Source organism: Schistosoma mansoni (assembly GCF_000237925.1).
Source record: "Schistosoma mansoni, WGS project CABG00000000 data, chromosome 3 unplaced supercontig 0077, strain Puerto Rico, whole genome shotgun sequence".
NCBI lineage: Eukaryota > Metazoa > Platyhelminthes > Trematoda > Strigeidida > Schistosomatidae > Schistosoma > Schistosoma mansoni.
The window spans coordinates 426,640-447,225 of NW_017386007.1; the positions used below are offsets into that span (position 1 = coordinate 426,640).

The following is a 20,586-nucleotide window of genomic DNA, read 5'->3' on the forward strand; positions in this document are numbered from 1 at the left end:
TAGGTTTCTATCCTATTTTCTGAATGGGGTTTAAGAAAGATTGGTAGTCGGGTCCTCGTGTCTTTGAGAAGTCATTCATAGTTCCATGGTAAATAGGAATATCAATGTAAAATCGTGTCTGGGAGCGCGCCGTCTCATATTGTCATTACTTTACAACAACAGAGGACGTGGCTATGTATCACACATTAAGGACTTAGACTTGTGAGTTCCCACCCATATATATTTCAAATAATTTTCGACGTGATCACGGTAAACTTTTCCCAACATCGCATGCTAGAGTGGACGACATAGCGATCAATGTAAATTCATGTTATGTAATGACGTTATTTACTTGTAGCAATGATACCACACACTAGTAATGATTTTTCTAAAATTTAATTCATTGAGTATGGCAGTTACTCAAAGTAATTAATGCTACGTATTCAAGGATAACGACTAAGTTCTGTTCGTTTATGCTCTAAAACAATTCATGACAGACAGCATCCGTAATTGATATGACTGACGATTAACAAGTTAGGTTGTGTACAGTGAAAGGGTAATCTAAATATACCAATTACTCATTTTAAAAATAGTCAGAGCTAATATAACTTCAAAAAAAGGGACTCTAAATCTTATTCATGCTCTTCTTTAGAATACATGTGTCCTGCACATTCTTCTCTCCAACTGTATAAATCCAGATGGAGTGCACTGGTTGGAAATTACTAGAGGAAGTAGGACGTACCAAAGCCTGCATAAATGTTATACTTGGGGGGATCCAAACCCAAATAGTTTCGTCTCAGGTTGGTAACCTTCTACACAAAGTTTGATTCTGAATATTAAGATGACTAGATAACCGTTAATTTAGAAACTACTCATGTGTTTATTTATTGGTACAGTGATTCATTTTTAAATTCAATGTCTATGTTACAAATGGTGTGAATAAATTATTTAAGTGCATGAAAAATGAATTAGTAACTCTTGGGTAGCAATCTTCTTAATAGTTCGCCAATCAATATCCAAATGGACTTTCCAGAATCGTCGACAATATGACCATGTAGTTGCAGGGAAGTGAGGAGTCGATATCCCATGAAATATATTAGCGATTGTCCGACCTGTGATTTTTCGATCAAGACTAGATTCATATATATGTACAAAGTTTCTAACTGTAGTTTGCACCTGAGCGATCTTTAATCAACAAAAAATAGTAACAAAGAACAAAACATTTGCGCCGTGTAACACAAATGCCATTTCAATCAAATATTTTATAAATATGAATTCAGTAAAATAGGTTTACAGAATGACTGACTAGTGTGTCATGACAAATACTTGAACTAGAGATAAAACTAAAAGACACATATTGGTCCGCAATATTTACATGATTATATTATGACCATTTACGACAGTTAAACTAAACCATGAATGAAAACTGACACTATCCCTATTTCTCTTAAATGTTACGTTGTATTTGTGTACAACCGTCATTTCATTTATTATTTATTTGAACACATAAATATTGGTTAAAGGGGCACCAGATACATATGCGCCACACAAAAAAGTGTCATTCCATTTTAGTTGTGAGGGCTATGACACCACCCGGGTGCCCAGACTGAAGCAGGTGGTTTTTTAGGAGGCCACATCCCGAGCTTTTGACCTAAAGGTCTGACCCACAAGGCAGTGGAGCATCGTAAGAAGATGCAGTCCTATGGTAGCCACTGACCAACGATTGATTCATACACCATTTGTTCCCTCAGGGTGCTGGAGCCCATGTGCACCATTGGTTTGGAATCAGGGTTTTCCAACTCCCCTAGGTGGACTTTCCGTGCCCACCAACCCGGTTAAAGCGCCGGACATTCGCTTTTCGACCTCTCAATTTAGTAAACAACTCCGCCACGAGAAGGCAGTGAGTAAGACTTCCCTGGCAGAGGCTGTATACGCGTGGCCGTTTGAGAGCATTTCGAGAGATAGAGCGGGTCCTCCCCACTCTCGGCCGTACCAGGGCATTTGGGGGCTATGTAAAGCCGTAATCCATAGTGAACTGAGTAACACTTTAAGGCGATCTTAACAAAAGACAAAGTAATATATCTAACGGGTTTAAATTATTGTAGTGCTATCCTGTAATCACAAAGGGCTCTGGTTTATACACCGTGTTTACATGAAAGTGGATAGTTTTATAAAGAAGATCGACCGGGAAAGTAGAAGCCACTGTTATTTCTATAGGAACATATAAGAATAAGTATTAACTTAACCTATATGATGACAAATTGAGTAACTGTTTACTTGTAGTTTTAAGTCTATTAAAGATCGAGATGTAGAAACATTTAACAAACTTGCCATTACTCTTGATAAACTGTTTTGTTCATTTTGAATTATAGTGAGTAAATGACCTATTTCCTGGCTTTAACTGCCTATTAAAAGTAAAATCCATAATTACTTCGACCGAGTATTTTAATCAGCATAAATGCACGTGTACGTAAACAATGATTTGTTAAAATCCACACTGACCTGAGTATCTGTTACAACTGTTGGCCAATGGTATCGAGATTGACAATTCTCAATAAGTGCTAACTTATCATCTCGTAAATTGCTTTTAGTACCGGCAAAATGTGACTTGATAATTTCGTGCACAACAGATGACCACTGTTCACTATATTTTTTGCAAGCAGGTTTAGGACTCTCTAGATCATCGTTGGTTTCTTCAGGGTAGATGTCTTGAAGACACGGTTGTGCGACAGCACCTAAAGCCAATGTTAATTGTTCGATACTAAGTAAAGCGGCTTCCTCAGCTTGTTGCAGGCGATTATTCAAGTAGGTCAAACAAGTATCTAAACGCTCATTTGTAATTGGTACTTCAGACCCATGAATCCATAGCCAAGAACTCCAATGTGAAAAATCAATATTTATCCCAGTACGATACGCTTTACTAGACGCCTCAGTGGTATTATTCCTTTTGGAATAATCCCATTCCAGTTTTTTTAATTCTTGTTTCACTACATTTGGCTTCCAACCCCAACGATTAAACAGTTGTGGTAAATTTAACGTCAACTGCCTAGGATATTCATTTATGGTTTGTGTATCCTTCGTTTGTTCACTTTTCCATAAACTAAGCGCACCTGAAACAGCTAAACAACGTTGGCAAGCATAAGCCATCTCTTGCTGACCTCCATAGCAGTGGACAGTAGCCATCTGAAAAGTAAGATATAAGCAATTATGACAATCTAATTAACAAAACCTATAGAATATTCAATTAAAAATACAGATGAGCAATAATTGCTTGAGGTGACAGACAATAATGAAGTATTAACAGACTTAGTATTAAGTATATGAGGCTTAATTGGGTGGTTATGGCTTTTAGTTTTGTCTGATCAGATTAATGTAGAGTGTCATTTACTGAGTCTACATATATAATAAGAACTTACAAATGGTATCCTAGTTATAGTCTTTATTTAGATTTGAGTATTCACGGATTACTTATTGTAGATAAAAGTATACGGATGAAAATATACACTTACAGCATAACCAGAATGCAGTAACGAAATTATTGGATTGCCGGGTTCTAATTCTATGTAGGCCAGTATAGTAGCTAAGCTTTCAGGTTTTATATCGATTTGTTCACTGATAACTCGTAGATCGATTGCATGTACATGACCTTGACATGACACTGGGTTTTCTTTGTGGTTTTCAACAAAACGACACGTACAATGAAAGTCTTTAAATATCAATCCAAGTAAACGTTTCAATAATACAGCATCAAGGTGATTAGCAAAAATATGCCGTCTTATATAATTTGCTTCATGAGGATCACTCATTAAAGAGGAGGGTAAAAATGCATGACAATAGGAGACCTGTTGTTGACGTCCTACACGACCTATTTCCTGGAAATAAAAAGATAATAAGGATATATAACTAATGGATTAAATGAAATAACGGCTTAAGCGATATCCTAGAAGTATTAAACTTATTGTTACAGTACACGATACTACTAATGGCTCGAAAATGAAATAAACGGAAAATCAAGAGTTGATAGTTGACAACCGTCTTTGTTTGCTATATGCATGCAAGTCCTACCCGTTATTGTTCCTATTTGCCCCCAAATGCCCTGGTACGGCCGAGAGTGGGGAGAGTACGCTCTCCCTCTCCAAATGCTCTCACATGGCCACACGTATATATAGCCTCTGATAGGGAAGTCCTACTTACTGCCTTCTCGTGGCGGAAGTGTTGTTTACGAAATCGAGAGGGCAAAAAGAGAATGTCCGGCGCTTTAACCGGGTTGGTGGACACGGAAAGTCCACCTAGGGGTTGGAAAACCCTGATTCTAAACCAATGGTGTACATGGACTCCAGTAAACTGAGGGAACAAATGGCGTATGAATTAATCGTTGGTCACCGGCTACCATGGGACTGCATCTCCCTACGATGCTCCACTACCTTGTGGGTCAGAACTTTAGGTCAAAGGCTTTGGGTGTGGCCCTCTAAGAAAATCACCTGTTTCGGTTTTGGCACCCGGATATTATCACAGCCCTCACACAAATCAAATGGCGCATATATATCTGGTGCCCCTTTGTACCAATATTTATGTTTAAATAAAATAAAAATAATTTTGCATTAATCAAAGTTTGCTTATAGTGTGGTCTACTTATATCCATATAAGTAGTATATGGTGTTGGTCAGACATAGAATGTACTTTCGCAGAAGACCGATGAGGAAAGAACTGAAACAAAGCGCAATCGGTAGGAAAATGCACGAACAATGGAATTAGAGAAGAAACAGTGAAGATTGAGACTATTGGTTGTTAATTTGCAAATTGACTGTCCATTGTATGGTTTTCATAATTTACTGAGATAGTCTGTAATGTTTGCATAAATACATTCGATTGTCCCCAACCAGTGTTCTGTTCACTACAGTAGTTCAACCGATTGTAACCAACATAAGCAGGAACTGTAGAGGTGGTTCTCTATGTTGTAATATTTAACAGTCTTCCATGCATAGTTCTGTGAACCCAGTCATTGATCATATGATATTAGTAAACTAGAGGCTTTGTACCATAAATACTGATGACTCCTTGTTTTATGTGATAACAATGCCGTTCTAGCAGTATTGTTATCGTAGCAATTCCAACCAGCACATCCGAATTCCATACAATTGGGTATCTTCATTTATGCATTCTTATAAAGAGGCATAAATTTACCATGTTCATTGTCATAAGAAGCTTATGATACTTTGTAGTTTCTAAAATATTGAACAGCAAATAAGTGAATTAAGTGCAAAAGGTCGCTCATAATTCGTGGATCGGTTGAAGTTAGACATTAACACCGTTGGATACCGGCCAGATCAGTGGTCTATCGGTTAAGGGCTCTGACGCGAGACTGGTATGTCCTGGGTTCGCGAGTGTGGGATCGTGGATGCCCACTGCTGAGGAGTCCCATAATAGGACGAGACGGTCGTCCAGTGTTTCCAGGTTTTCCATAGTGGTCTAGCTTCAATTGACTCATGATTTCAACTTTGACAAAAGGTCTGTGTTAAGATAAGTTTTTGACTTACTTGTACATAATTTTCAAATGATTTAGTAAGTGAGAAATGAATGACAGCTTGTAAATCAGATTTATTCAATCCCATCCCAAAAGCACATGTGGCAATTAGAACACGTATTTTACCACTCATAAATTTCTTTTGTATACGAGATCTTTCACTTGTCGTTTGACCAGCATGATATGCAGCTGTTGTCCAACTCATACGTCTACGGCCAACCTAGAACAAAAAGGAGTAAACAAAACGATGAAAAAAGGCTGTCACAAATGAATTACACGAAATAAGGATTTGGCGATGGCTATCGGCCTCTTAGGGATTCATTAGATAGATAATTCATTTCCATCTTAGTTCCTTTGTTTTTTACTAATCAATATGCAAGTAGTCATGATAAAGAATAAAAGGTGACAATCGGTAATACGCATACTATATGGTAGAAAAGCGAGAGAGTAAATCACCTGATCCACTTTATCCTGCAAAGCTGTACGAATGTATGATGCTAAATGTTCTGTTTCTTCTCTGGTTGCACAATAAATTAATATCCCTCCAGTTAATCGATTAAATGGTTTCCTTGTCAGTAACTTCAAAAGTGCTTCATCCTTTTTATCATCCATTGATGCTGATATTGTCAAATGTGGCGGTAAAGGAGTTAACACTGGTTGAACATAACCAGGTTGATGTAAAGTTGTCTCGTTAATTGTATCACCAACAAACCGTGTTGGGTTATGAATTCCCAAATTATTACAAATATTCGTGATGACATCTGGGGTACAAGTTGCAGAAAGGCCTGGAATAAACAAGAAAAACGAGTAAACTAGAAATGTCTCACTAGATAACTCACATTTATTGAAGAAACATTGTAACTAAGATGTGATTATTTGACAGGTACTTGGTAGTTCGACTAAAACCAAAACACTACCGAAATTTCAGTGAATTAAGGTAACCAAACTCTTTTATAGTATTGTCTAAAAGAAATCCTTCAGATTTCAGCATTTTTTTGAGGAGTCACGTTTTATGTATGTGAACTGAATGCAAACCCCCTGCTACTAAACAATTAGGAATGTTGTTGCTGGAATCCTTGATGTACAAACAGTACTATAAAAAAACTGAGTAACTCACATCATAACCATGATAAGTGACAACTAGTTTAATTCGAAATGATACAGGAAATCATGTTAAAACTGGAGGGAAGCACAAGTGTTGCCAGTAAATAGGATTCATCATAAAAAGAATTAAACTGGATACTAAACCGTATGCTATGAAAAATTTCTCGACAGTCACGAATTCACCCTCCCTACATATTAAACCGAAGACTGTTAATTGCAAAATTCAACTATAAGGAACTCATTTAGTAAGAGATATCATCAGATTAAAAGGCATCTGTAACTGATATTTAACTAGACTACAGTCAAACTAGTTAAAACAGTTCGTGATGTACTCAAGATCAATTGACGAACAACATACAGTGTTTAATGGAGCCGGAGCAATATAGTTTTTCAATACCTTTAATTTTAGTTCACGAACCATTTCTTCGCGATAGGTCATGAAAACCAAGTGTAAAGTTTGATAATATTAGTAAACCTACGCTAATCAATCGCCTTTAGTCGATCACAGATGTTAGTGAGCACGGTACTTGTCAACCTCCAGTACATACGGTGCTTATTCGTCTGTTGAAATGAAGATCCAAGTTATGACTTACGGCCAGAAAAAAGCACCACCCACTACTTACGAGTATTTTGCGTAATCTGCTTTGTATGGTAACAGCCAACACTGTACACGCAGCTGGTAGATTTATTTCCGATCATTGTCACAATTATCATGATAGACCTTCAGAAGGACATGACAGCGTTGGATTTCCAGCTAATGACAACTGATTTGACTTTGCGTACATAGTCGTTCCCCGAAAATTGGATAAGCCACGTTTTCAGTGTAAGTAAACAACTACGCGGAAGTACTGACCAACGATTGATTGCAAATGTACACGTTATCAGGGACTACTTGTTACTGACTGTGACTAAACTTCAACTGTCTTTGTTCTTGAATCTTTATTATAGAAACGATACTCATGCTTAAATTATACTACCGTATATTCAAAACCGTATCTGCATGTACATTAAAACAGATAATCTCTACACAACTCGTATGAAACTAAAAGAACAGAAAATTGAGTGGATGACAACAGATTTATCAAAAACAAATAGCTACCATAAATGAATAAGGACTCAAGTTTAAAAAAGAACTGAGAGGACTTTAGATAAGTAAGATCGTTTCTTATAACACTCGTTAACAGTATTTTCATATTTGCAAGCGTGAATCAATTAAAGCTAGACCACTATGGAAAACCTGGAAGCACTGGACGGCCGTTTCGTCCTATTGTGGGACTCCACGACCTCGCCTCGCGAGATTCGAACCCAGGACCTACCAGTCTCGCGCCAGAGCACTAAACCGATAGACCACTGAGCCGGTATCCGATGGTGTTTATGTCTAGCTCGTTAACAGATTCCCCCAATAAACTTAACTGAGTCGTCATATATTTCTATTTAACACTAATAACGTTTTAACTGTATTAAACAACACTTGCAATGACGCGGAAGAATTTACCCTTTATCTTTCTTCATATCCTGGATTTTGCAATCACCTTATTCTTTTTGTTCGGCAAACTCATTCTTTTTCTTCAATTCATCTTTTCCATTTCTAATCTCTTTTGTTATTCCTAATGCTACCACCACTTTGCTGTTGTTGATAATTTCATCTGTTAGCCGATATCCCATAAAAACTTGGACTGATTCACATTTGTATGACGTCCTATATTGGTTGTGACTGAAACACTAACTTTCAGGTTAAGGCGAAATCAAGACCCAAGTGCCTTTCCTATTAAGGGGTATCGATTGAACAAAGGCTCTGGTAATCAATATGCTAGGTGAGTGTTCAGTGATAAAGTTAAGGTTTATCATGTATGCAAATTGTAATTTATTCAGTTTTCTGAAGGAAATGTAGTCTCTATTCTTAAAAAATGAATTTGAATTAAAACGTTCCGGACGTGTTTTGTGGCATTTTAGTACGGAAAATTCCTATCGGATTGTGCCATAGGCATTATCTGAGTTTTGTGAAATTAGGTCCATAATAATTTTAATATTAGTAACATCAATGTGAGGTCGTTACCATAGTTTGGCTATCTGAACCCATAACTTTCGTGAAATTTGCAAGATGTTTAGCGACAAAGGTTATACTGGTTTGTAGGATAAACATTACAAAATCGATTTTATCGAGCGAAATGCATCATCACGTAAGGATTAAAGAACTCATTAAGGAAAAAACAACTCCCAACATATAGAGTGACCAGAATCTAGACAAGTAATAAGGAAACGGCAATCATATAGTCATCTACACCTAAAATGGTTGATTACTATTTGATCTATTCGAGAACACACTTGAGATGCAGATGAAGTACATCAACTAACACAGTGGCAAATATTTAAGAATTCATTACTGGTATTAAATTATTATCATTTGAAATAAACATGCCAGAAACAATTTTCGTTATAAGACCTCCAATTCAGAAGTGAGGACTGACTGCCTATACAACGTTTCTCTGCGTCAAAATACCCAGTTTGTACCCCAGTTAGCAATACAATGTAGACTACACTCGTCCGAAAACGAAACGTCAAAACCAGTGACCGTGCAGTGTTGGAGATTTCCTGCACAGCATACTGCAGAAATCGAGACCATAGAACTAACTTACAGGACTTCACTGGAATTTTGAATACTCATTCGTGATATATAATGGGCCTAAATGTTTGAACTTTTCACGCTTACGGTGGATAACCGGTCGTCTCAACTTCGAAACTCTATTGACACCTAAGATAGCCTAATATTAAATATGCACCCATAGTATTTTTCCAAGAATTATACCCAGGTATAGAACCACATACTCACTGACAAGCCGGTAGTATTGGTTATATACTCACTAAAACGTTATTTTTCTGTAGAAGTTTTATTTCCCGCTTTATAATCTTCCCTCTTCTATTTCTTTTGCTTTTATTTGCATGGCACATATATAGGTGACAACACTGTAAAAAGCAGTTTTATGCTCCTGAACAAAATCTTCCAGAAAATGAACATCTCGTTTTTGAAAGTGCAGTTTTCCCAGGATTACTAATTGTTCAAAATGTTATCACCAATATTCTATTAAGTAATCATTATAAGCGAACGTAATATTCCAGAAATTATTATCAGAAGGTGTTTCGTGGAGATTTAGTACTTTCATAGTTGAAAGCGTGAGTCCACAAAACTCCTAATAATAATAATAATCATATGCTCACTAGTGACTGACTTCGAGAGGTAAATCCAGGAGTTCTAGTGAGAAGCAGTGACCAGGGGAGTTCAAACCACGTCTGTTGTGAGATATCAACTCACTGAAGACAATTAGTGAACGGTTGCTCAACTTCGTGGATTAGTTGGAGTTAGATATAAACACCATCGGATGCCGGCTCAGTGGTCTATCGGTTAAGTGCTCTGGCGCGAGACTGGTAGGTCCTGGGTTCGAATCTCCCGAGGCGAGGTCGTGGATGCGCACTGCTGAGGAGTCTTACAATAAGACGAAACGGCCGTCCAGTGCTTCCAGGTTTTCCATTTTGGTCTAGCTTCAATTGACTAACGCTTTCGACTACGAAAATTCCAGAAATAAACCAAAATGATGTTTAGACTTTCAATTAAGAAAGACATGCGGCATTGTTGTTCTTATGTGTACTGTACGTGTAAGAGAGGTGATATCAATCATATATCTCAGACTCGATTTATTTTTTTGAAAAAAACTTTATAAAAGAGTCATGGTTTGTTTCATTTTGTCACACTCAAAGTCAGGATCGGATCCAGTCTGTTTAAAATGTATGATAGATTGACAATATTCGAATAATTATTATCTCGTATTTGAGGACGTTACAAATAATCACTTTTATCAACTCACAACTTAAACCTGTAATGAAGTCAGTTTATAGACTAACGATATATAGATATATGTACACATACCCAAAAAACAATTAACTCCCATATATTTCCGAAGTAGATTACATACGCGAAGATAAGATGGTCGAAAATGATTGGACCAATCAGCTAGACAATGTGCTTCATCAATACAAACAAAACTTATCGGAGGTAGGCGTCCGGATTGAAGCATCCAATCAGAATCCACTATTGCTTCAGGTGAAAGCATAAGAAAAGAATATTTCCCCCTATCAAAGAATAAATATAAGTTGCTTGACAACCGTTAACAATCCCTATATATTCGTCCAAATCGACAAGTAACCAATGCGTCCGATGAAGAAAACAAACAATATTATGCAAAAGATATCCCAGAGATTTTCATTACTTACATTTAAAAGTCCCTTACATGATTGTTTGCATCAACCAAGCAAGCATGTGAATTAATTTATTTGAGTGATGGCTTGAATATCTCAGTGACCTGCGACTCTACAGGCTAAACTTACGACCTAGACGCTATGAAAACTACATGTCACTTTCATCAAGTACCATATTGTAGAAGTATGTCCCCTTTAGTGAAGAGGATGTTACTTAGTGTATCAAGAAACTAGTAGACTCTATAGGTCAGATTACATTTATACTAGTTAAAAAAATGGTATTCTTAATAAACTCAGTCAGATTAGACGATACATATATCCGGATTGTGTGATATAATTGCATTGTATTTTACTGCATTCTACTATCTTATCTGTTTTGTTAGTTGTATTGAGTCAAATAGACTAGGTCAGTCAATTCAAGTCCTAAACCATTTATCGCGTTAGAGCATTGATATATTCCTAAACGTTTTTGTTATATCAGTCAGTCATTGCTTGGAAAATGATTGATGCAACCACATCTCAGTAAAGTATGTAGTATCATTTTACTCTTGGACCTCACAACTGCAGCTCTTAGTTTTAATGCTTTTCAATCCATCTGTTTCGAAAAAAGGACCCTATAGATCGTATCCACAATGTTTGAAGTCGTTTCATAGAAACCGGGAAATATATTCAAGCAAGAAAAGATATAATAGTCAGTCATAAGCAACGTGGAACCTGGCATATACATGCACCTCTCCAAACTACTATACCAAATCAGCGCAATAAGATGAAACTATCGAGACAGAATAATATAAGTAACAACCATTTCCATAGTATTATTAAACATTCGGCACAGATAATTCGATTTCAAAATAATAAATTCGTGAAACAAAAAAGTATGAGATGATTTTAAAACGCAAGGTATAAAGGAAGATGGACATCTGCCATTGCAAACGATCCTGAGCTATATCATCCATCACCACCGTTCAACATCTCTACTGTATACTGTAGGTGTGCCACAAGGAGCTGTTCTTTCACCTCTGCTCTTCTCTTTCTTTTTGCATGATCTGCCATCTTCCACAGAAAACACTTTTGTAAAATATGCGGACGACCTCACTGTATGTATGCCAATTTCTACCTCCTTACATCCTATAGAAATGAATGAGTTTTTATCTCGTATTGAAAGGTGGTCTGTTGGTAATGGTCTCTTACTCAATCCATCTAAATGTCAAGCTGTTAACTTTAGCTTGAGACATGGACAGAACCTATACTCTATGTTGGGATCCCATAATGCTTGTGCCATTGGAGACTCCTTAATAAACACAGTGTCGAAGGTCAAATATCTTGGTGTTACTTTTTCCTCTGATCTTTCTTGGTCTTCTCATGTTTTACTGTTATCGAAAAAAGTTTACCGTTTGACATACTACATAAAGAGGCTGCATGCTTTTGGGATTACTCGCCATTTACTCTTACAATTTGTAAATTCCTGCATATTACCTATTATTTTATATTGTTATCCATTATTCTTTCCCGGGCTTTTGAGAAAAGACTTTGCTATTTTGCGTAGAGTGCTGAAGGCAGTTTGCAAGGTATGTGGTGAATCTTTTGAAGTCATTGTTAATATGCTTGTGGATAGACATCTTAAGTCTTGCAAACTCTTGGCAGGTGTTATCTTATCAGATACTAACCATCCGCTTCATTCATATCTTTCTCCCTGTATATCTTCTGGTAGAACGAGACGTAAATACATTAAAATCCATGCACGCAAGCAAATCTATAAAAGTTCTGTAATACCTTACCTTGCAAATGTACCCCCAAATGCCCTGGTACGACCGAGAGTGGGGAGAGTCACCTCTCCCTCTCGAAATGCTCTCATATGGCCAGCGAATATATAGCCTCTGCCACACAAGTCCTACTCACTGCCTTCTCGTGGCGGGGGTGTTGTTTACGAAAGTGAGAGGACGAAAAGCGAATGTCCGGCGCTGTAACCGGGTTGGTGGACATGGAAAGTTCACCTAGGGGAGTTGGAAAACCCTGATTCCAAACCAGTGGTGCACATGGGCTCCAGTATCCTGAGGGGACAAATGGCGTACGAATCAACCGTTGATCACCGGCTACCATGGTACTGCATCTCCTCACGATGCTCCACTGCCTTGTGGACTAGACATTCAGGTCAAAGGCTTGGGGTGTGGCCCCCTAAGAAAACCACCTGCTTCAGTCTGGGCACCTGGGCAGTATCACAGCCCTCACACAAATCGAATGAGATTTGTGAGGCGCATATTTATCTGGTGCTTCCTTGTACCATTATTTATGTGTTTAAATAAATAAATAAAATAAAAATGTTAGAGTTGACCTAGTAAATAGCCTGTATTCTTAAGCATGTCTCAAATTCGATAATTTGTATAAACTCAGATTTTCCTAAACCTTTTTTTTATTTTATTTCTGTTTTTGTTTTTTGTCTGTTTTGTTTCTTTTTTGGTAAAAAAAACTTGTTGAAATAACTCGTGCTGAGAATTCTATATTGTACCAGATTATAATATTGAATAAAGCCATTAATAATAATAATAATATCACCTTGACGTGGTGTTTGCATTTATTTATCGTGATGACTCAACCGAGATATGTTAACTGAAACTTAATCCTTTGGTACTCCCATGCCATACAAGTCGATTGAAGAACGGTAAAACTGAAAGCTGAATTCTAAAATCTGAGGGCCGTATAGATGGGTACAGACTACGTGGTTGGGATCATTGTGATTGTTGTAACTACTAGTTGAGAGCTTTGATTGGTATGTTAAATGCAGCATAGATCCTGGCGTAAATGTACATCGGTGTAAATTAGTGCAGCAAAAGTAGTACACCGAAATAAAATTAGCAAGTCAAGTCCTAAAGAGTAATAGTAATAGAAGTAGCAGAAAAGATTAGGTATAGGGAAAAGAAATAAGTGATTTGCGGTATTTAGGATCGAGAAAAAGGGAAATAGTAAGTGGAATTGCAGTGTTCCAATCAATTATAAGCCATATCATCCAAAGTTTTCAAACCTTGGTTACAATAATCGCGCGGGCTTCACCCAGGTAGTCTGCACCCACCTACATGACTCAGTTCAATGGTCAGCGGGTGTGTGGGCTGTTGATCCGTTTTGGTGTGGCTTTTCCTAGTTTTCCTCCGGTCTACTCCACCAGAAACCATCTCCGTTCGAGGTAGGCCGGGGTTAGACACGTGTAATGCATGTCCCTCAGTTGATAAAAATTCATTACTTCATCAGCCAAATTGCCATTTTCACTTAGTACTCTATATCTAACCTCAATATTATTTACTCAGTGGTCGAAAAATAATTGAGCGATCTTTTATTGACCCCTCCCTTCTTTTGTAACAGTACAGCATCGCTGCAGATGTTGTTTGAGGGAAAGAAATCACTCCCGTCACATCTCTGTTCAGTTGGCAGAACGAATCAGTCCTCAGATTTTAGAATTCAGCTTTCAGTTTTACCGTTCTTCAATCGACTTGTATGGCATGGGAGTACCAAAGGATTAAGTTTCAGTTAACATATCTCGGTTGAGTCATCACGATAAATAAATGCAAACACCACGTCAAGGTGATAGCTACGGTGGTGATGGATGACATAGCTCAGGATCGTTTGCAATGGCAGATGTCCATCTTCCTTTATATCTCGCGTCTTAAAATCATCATAAATAAACCCAAACACCATATCAAGATGGCCTCTACGGCCGGAATCGCTAACCATGAAGCTTTTATTTCCACATTTGACAAAGAAACCTAACATCAAACTGTAGTACGAACAAAGATTGATAGTGGCTAGCAGTGGAATCCACGACGCGCGTCTCGTCCTATTTGTGACTCGTCAGCTGGATGTACCTGCATCTCAAAGTTAATGTTCACTCTGGGACTCGAAAAAAAATGTTTACAGTATTCGAAGAAGAATATTGCAACGATATGAATGCCCGTACTTCATGATAATTGTGTAGCTAGTCACTCTATTCAGTATACTTCATTAGGAACTTTGAAAATGAGCTAAACAAAAAAATGTTACATACAGTAAAGCAGCATCCTAAACGCTTATATCCTCATGAAAAACCTATTATACTCACCTATGAGCTTCTTCTAATATTTCTTTTTTGCGATCGACAGACTGGCTTGAGTTCAAAAAAGTGCCATGTAATCCCGAAATAGGCTGTATGACCTGGTCTTCCATCAACGAAATAAGGGGTGAGATGACCAAGGCGACAGTTTTATAAACTTGCTCGATTATAATAATGTAAAGTGATTAAAATGATAATTTAGCTTACCTGGTGTATTAGTGCAGGTATTTGGTAGCAAAGTGACTTCCCAAAAGCTGTCGGCATTACAGCCAATGTTGAAATGCCTAGAAGTGTACGCAAAATAACTAACTCTTGACCAGGACGGAATGACTCAAAACCCAAATCTTGTAGACAGCATTGCACACGACGAGACAGTTCGTCAACAGAAGATTGTTTCGGAAGATTACTTATAAATTCGATTGGCAAAACATCGTTAATTTGAGCTGGAAAGTAGCGATTATCCAGTTCAGCAAGACTGAGTATTTTACACGTGTTATCGGATTGTTGCCAGTCAAGTAAATTGTTATTGATAGAGGGTTGGGGTTTCATGATGGTCTGTGGACACTTATTAGCCCAGTGACCTGAAACCCCGCAAATAAAGCAGGAGTTTGTCTTATGATGAACATTTTTGAACTTTTTTCTGAGCTTGTTTAAATAAACTTTTCTCCTCAACGTTCGTTGCCTTGATGATACTTTACTGCAAAACTGTTTCTTCTTCAAGTTGAGTTTGATATAATTATGTACAGGAAAAGAGCTTCGACTAGATCTTAAACGATTCGAGACACACATATTTAATGTATCCTCTACAGGACGTGTAGGTACAATATGTCCCGCATCAACCTCACGCATGTCATTTACAAATTGAACGTCAGGAGTTTCAAGACTGTTGATTGTATTATTCGTATTTGTAGAATCAAAGTTTATTACAGGAGGATTTACCGCTATATTTGATGTGTCTACTTCATTGGTTAGAGAACGACCAAGTAAAGAGCCACACTTGGTGATTCTTGGCTTTATTATGTTAGAGTGAATACTAGTAGAACCAGTAACAGAGTGGCAAAACGATTCTTCTTTAAGTGTGTTGCATTGTGAACGACTATTTTGATAAGATGCAGTTAAACTAGGGACCTTTAATGAATCAAGAGGAAAATTATCCACATCTTTCAAGGTGTGACCACTTTTCGACCGAACAAGTAGATGTTGTTCACTCATATGAAAGGCCTGATTACTTTGCAACTTATTAGCATCGTTTTCTTTTCCGCTACTCTTCGAAGTGACCTTAGGTGGATACTTTGCGCGGAACGGCTCTTTATGCGACGGATGTCCACTAAGATTTCGTTTCAGTTTTTTGGAGACGTCTAATAGTAAGGGAGGAGCACATTTGGAAGTGGGTCTTTTAATATTGGGACGTAGATCCCATGGATTAGCACAACACTCCTTCTCCATTGTTCTTTGAATTGATGAGTTCGAAAGTAACAAAAATATTAATTGAATGAGATCTGGGACTAGATATGGGTGAAAAGTGAAGCATCCTAAACAAAACAGACAAATAGGGGCTAACATTAGTCTTCCCAAACAATCTCGCTAAGAAACACTATTCTGAGACCACAAAACAACGCGAGTATACAAATCGTATTAGGCAGAAACATTTGTGTCTAGTACATATGGAAGCAACAACTTTCCGTGACTTTTGTCTACAAATATCCTAATTAAAAACAACTACTACCACTAAACGGGAGCTAGAGTTTACTTATAGACATAATACAGTACACGTAATTTAAACAACTACGGTGGATCAAGAACTTTGACATTATCGATGGTTTGATGAGTGCTAAGAACCAGTAAGCCGGACTGAAAAACATAGTTTTATAGCCAAGCTCAACCCTGATTTCTAGATCTATATCTTTCCGAACATAAGTCCAATAGATAACGATGAAGACCATGCTCTGTAGTGCTCGGATCCGAGCACTAAAACTACAAAAGTCTACTTCACAACCCTAATATACTGACCTTAGTAGCTCATTTCACAAGATAACCATCAAATGCTTTCGAAATACGGAATATTATGGAAATCATGAGCAACATCAACAAGCTGTATTCAACAGCGTTCTAAACTCGCGCATCTGCAGCTTAATTTTAATTTGTCGCTCAAGGCCGTCAGTTCGAGCAACAGGTGGTATAGAGTGAGTAAATGTTTTTCAAGTCTCTCGACCTTATTCACTGTTTAGAGGGTCAACAACGAAAGACAGAAGAATTGGCAGGCCCGAAATTGTTTTTTTAACACTTATGACATTGAGGCCATTCAACTCGCAAGCGCTTTGTGTATCTTGGGCAGCGAAATGCATCTTTGAGACCTTCACTATGAAATGTGGGTGCTTATCGACCATTGAGTCTTCGCGCCTGATGGATGAGAACTTCACAATCCGAGAGGACCTGGTACGGCATAGAGAATGACATCTTTAGCCGCGTTATATGTGGTATGAACCGGCCTTGATCAGCAAGACAACAGCAGAATGGCCGAACTGAATACAAATTGTGTCTGACGGCCTTGATCAGCAGTATACAACACGGGACAACGAGAACGTAGTTACGCTAATGGGACACTACATATGCACAAAACCTTCAATGTCCAGTTCCCACACGATTGACCAACTCGCTTTAAATAAAAATGTGTCCCCAACTCCGAAAACAGATGTTGAAATAAAGGATCATTAGGCGATGGGACACACCGTTGATTATCTCTGTAGCAACGTAAGGTTGTCGATTTACCATAATGTGACTAATTAATCCACCAGACCTTATGTGGAAGTCACATAATTATGCATACTGTTTCATCCCATCCTGACAGTCAAAGGTTGTTGCTAAAAACTTCATCTGTGCAGGAAATAGAATAATTCATTTGATTAAAAAGTCGAAGAGTTACACAGTGGCCACACCTGCATGTCGAAGCCTAGCATTCTCAACTAAGTGACTCCGCGTTCAACATTTATTACCTTCTCTCTGTGTTAAATGTTGAATGCAAATGCTCTTGATTCTCATAAGTTCAGCTTTGAGGACCATATGGTTGATAATCAGTTGCACTACAAAACCACATAGAACAATGTGGTTCGGCTACCATGCTTTTCACTACCCACAACAATAAGGTCTTCCTGTCCTATAGCTGAAGACTTCAGAAATCGAGAAGATCAGACAGAAATCGTCCTGGTCCTCCATAGTGCAAGGATTAGACTCCACAGTGACATTTAGTGTTGTGGAAGTCTAACTAGGTCAGTAAGACGAATGCGGGTAAACGAAACAAGGCACACTTCTTTTTTACTGACCTCGAGCAACCACCTACTACAAAGAGAAACGTGAACTCGACCACATAATCAGAACTGCCCACGTAGAAAGTACTCGCTTCAACCGCTTTTCATGGATTTGACCGATCTGTTCAAAATCAAAACCCGTAAACACCCTCGCGAACGGGCGCAGCCATAAGCAAGAGCCAAAAAAGGCGAAAACAATTTGGTTCCTTTTGAGAAATGTAAGTAAACTCATGAGTAAAATTGAAGTGATCAACATATACTTGAAACCAGGAGATTCAATACCTCACCCTTGAAACTCAGTGGAGAGGGCGAGATAACTAGAGAATTGTTTCACAGACGATTGGACACGATCACCGAAAGTTCAAACCTGTATGTATATGGGTGTGACAGCACGAGAGGAGGAAGGATGAGAATCACTCAAAACTAAATCATCTGTCATCAGATGACCGACTTCTAGTAGACAATGTCCACATCAAGGAACTGACTGGTGGTAGTCCTATGACGAAGTCACAATCCACAAGATCGCAAATTAGTTACTCTGGAAGAACGAGAAGGCCCACTACATTTGCTACACTCAGACTTCGCGAACATGAGGAAGTACCTTCAGCCGCTCCATAGCTGCGAGTGTTTGAGTTTAATTCTGGATGACCAGTGGGAGATGAGGAAGGATACTATTCGGGAATATGCCATAATCAACGCATCTCAATTGGAGAGGGCACCTGAAAATTGAAGATCCTGGTCTAAGTAAGGCACAGGTCGCTTGATATGGGTGTAAAGGAGAGTCTGGCACAAACGATCAAGTTGCCTTGTGGATTCTGATCACAGCTCCTACCTGTCATTGAGAGATGAATGGAGCATCAAAGTTCAAGGTGACGTTAGATATGTAGAAACCAAGTGAGCAGCTAAAGCGCAAGCCAACCCAAAACATCTCTGTAGGTTGTTGACTGAACAAGAACCTACAAACCAGTTAGTTGGTTCCCCTCGAAGTACCTAACGGTGAAGATCTTACCAACTTAGGGATGGATGAAATCTTAACTCTCGACCTCACTAATCAGCTCAAACAGAACCATGCAAAAGCAGAATACTCCCCAACCGCAGTGAGAGTTGGCGGCCTTAAAAATTTCTATCCAACTGTCAGGTAAGAACTAGCAAAGGATCAAATTTCAGGTGTTCCCAAGTTTATATTGTAATGAGTTGCCCTCATCTGGAGTGTCCCCGGCCTATTCAGTTCATAACTTTGATAGGAGACTGGTCAAAACACTTGCTCACTCATGGACTGTCATCTCGCTCTTGTGAACCAGCCGTGCTTCATTCATATCCCATTACCTTTCTACTATTACCGTTGGCAGACATCACTAAGTTATCATTATCTCGCCTGTCATAATCTTCATTTCTCCTTACGCTCTTATGCTGAGGTCCACTTACAGTCATCATTACCAATTATTTAACCTTTTTACCTACCCCCTGAAACAATCTAGTTCTTTTAGCTTTTTTACATTTGGATTTTCTCTTTTCACTATCTTCCACATTGCAACCAACCAGCCAAATTCTTGAATGATGTCGTGAGATCCCAGAAATCAAATTGCCCTGAGACAATCAGATCATAAGACAAACAAATCCACAAATAATGACCAAATTGAGTAGAGATGCTGCAGTTGTGTGGCTAGACTATCACCCATTTGATATTATCAAGCACCTGGAAACAGTGTTGAAACAAGAACAAGCGAGAGCAAGGAAACCAATCAGTTCGTGCAAACTAGCTCTAAGAGTATTGGTTATATTGATTATTGCATATTGAAAGTCCCTAACTTTGTGTTTGAGTGCCGATTTATATCAGAATATGTCTTACAACAATCGAGTGAGTTTAAGCTTGTCTTAATACCGAAAGCTCAGAGTAAGTGAAGAGAACATGGTACGACACTGACATGCCTTTGAATGGTACTGACAGCCCTCATTTCAGCTTGAGTACATTCCAAGACAAAAGTTTGCATACGAAAATTAGCTTGCACTAAAGTCATCCAGTATTTATCTCAAGTCGTCGGTTAACTGTTTCTTCTCCCACTTCAATAATACAGAATAACCACGACAACAACTATCGGTAAATACTAGCTGGAACAGAGAATGTAAACTGAAATGGCCATCAAGTAGCTGTTTTCTCTTTCCATATTTGTATTTTGCTTCAAATTAGCAGATAACGATCGGGGATATTTTCTATGCAGTTCCATTTCCCGTGGGTCATTAAAGGCTTCGACTCAGAATACTGTCTTCTGAATAAAATTCCATCAGCACCATGTTCTGATGTAGCACAGTAAATACGTCACTTCGATTGAAACCAGATTGTATAT

The 20,586-nt window shown here is 38.2% G+C and overlaps 1 protein-coding gene across 1 annotated transcript; it reads right to left on the minus strand.

Moving 5' to 3' along the window:
- Positions 1–868: 868 nt before the first annotated feature.
- Positions 869–17,025, minus strand: Smp_069600 (hypothetical protein). The gene is made up of 9 exons (XM_018791372.1): positions 16,947–17,025; positions 15,144–16,468; positions 14,946–15,097; positions 10,530–10,732; positions 5,989–6,264; positions 5,517–5,692; positions 3,489–3,851; positions 2,482–3,162; positions 869–1,164 (listed from the first exon to the last, which is right to left on the minus strand). Exons 2-9 carry the CDS (start codon positions 16,380–16,382, stop codon positions 928–930), a joined length of 3,327 nt encoding a protein of 1,108 aa, XP_018645432.1. The 5' UTR covers positions 16,383–16,468; positions 16,947–17,025; the 3' UTR covers positions 869–927.
- Between the last annotated feature and the right edge of the window lie 3,561 nt (positions 17,026–20,586).

Coding starts and splice junctions, on each gene's coding strand:
- Smp_069600 (XM_018791372.1), bottom strand. CDS start 16,382: ATGGAGAAGGAGTGTTGTGCTAATCCATGGGATCTACGTCCCAATATT. Junction 3,852..5,516: donor CATTTGAAAATTATGTACAA/GTAAGTCAAAAA, acceptor TTTTATTTCCAG/GAAATAGGTCGTGTAGGACG. Junction 3,163..3,488: donor TACTGCATTCTGGTTATGCT/GTAAGTGTATAT, acceptor CTTACTTTTCAG/ATGGCTACTGTCCACTGCTA.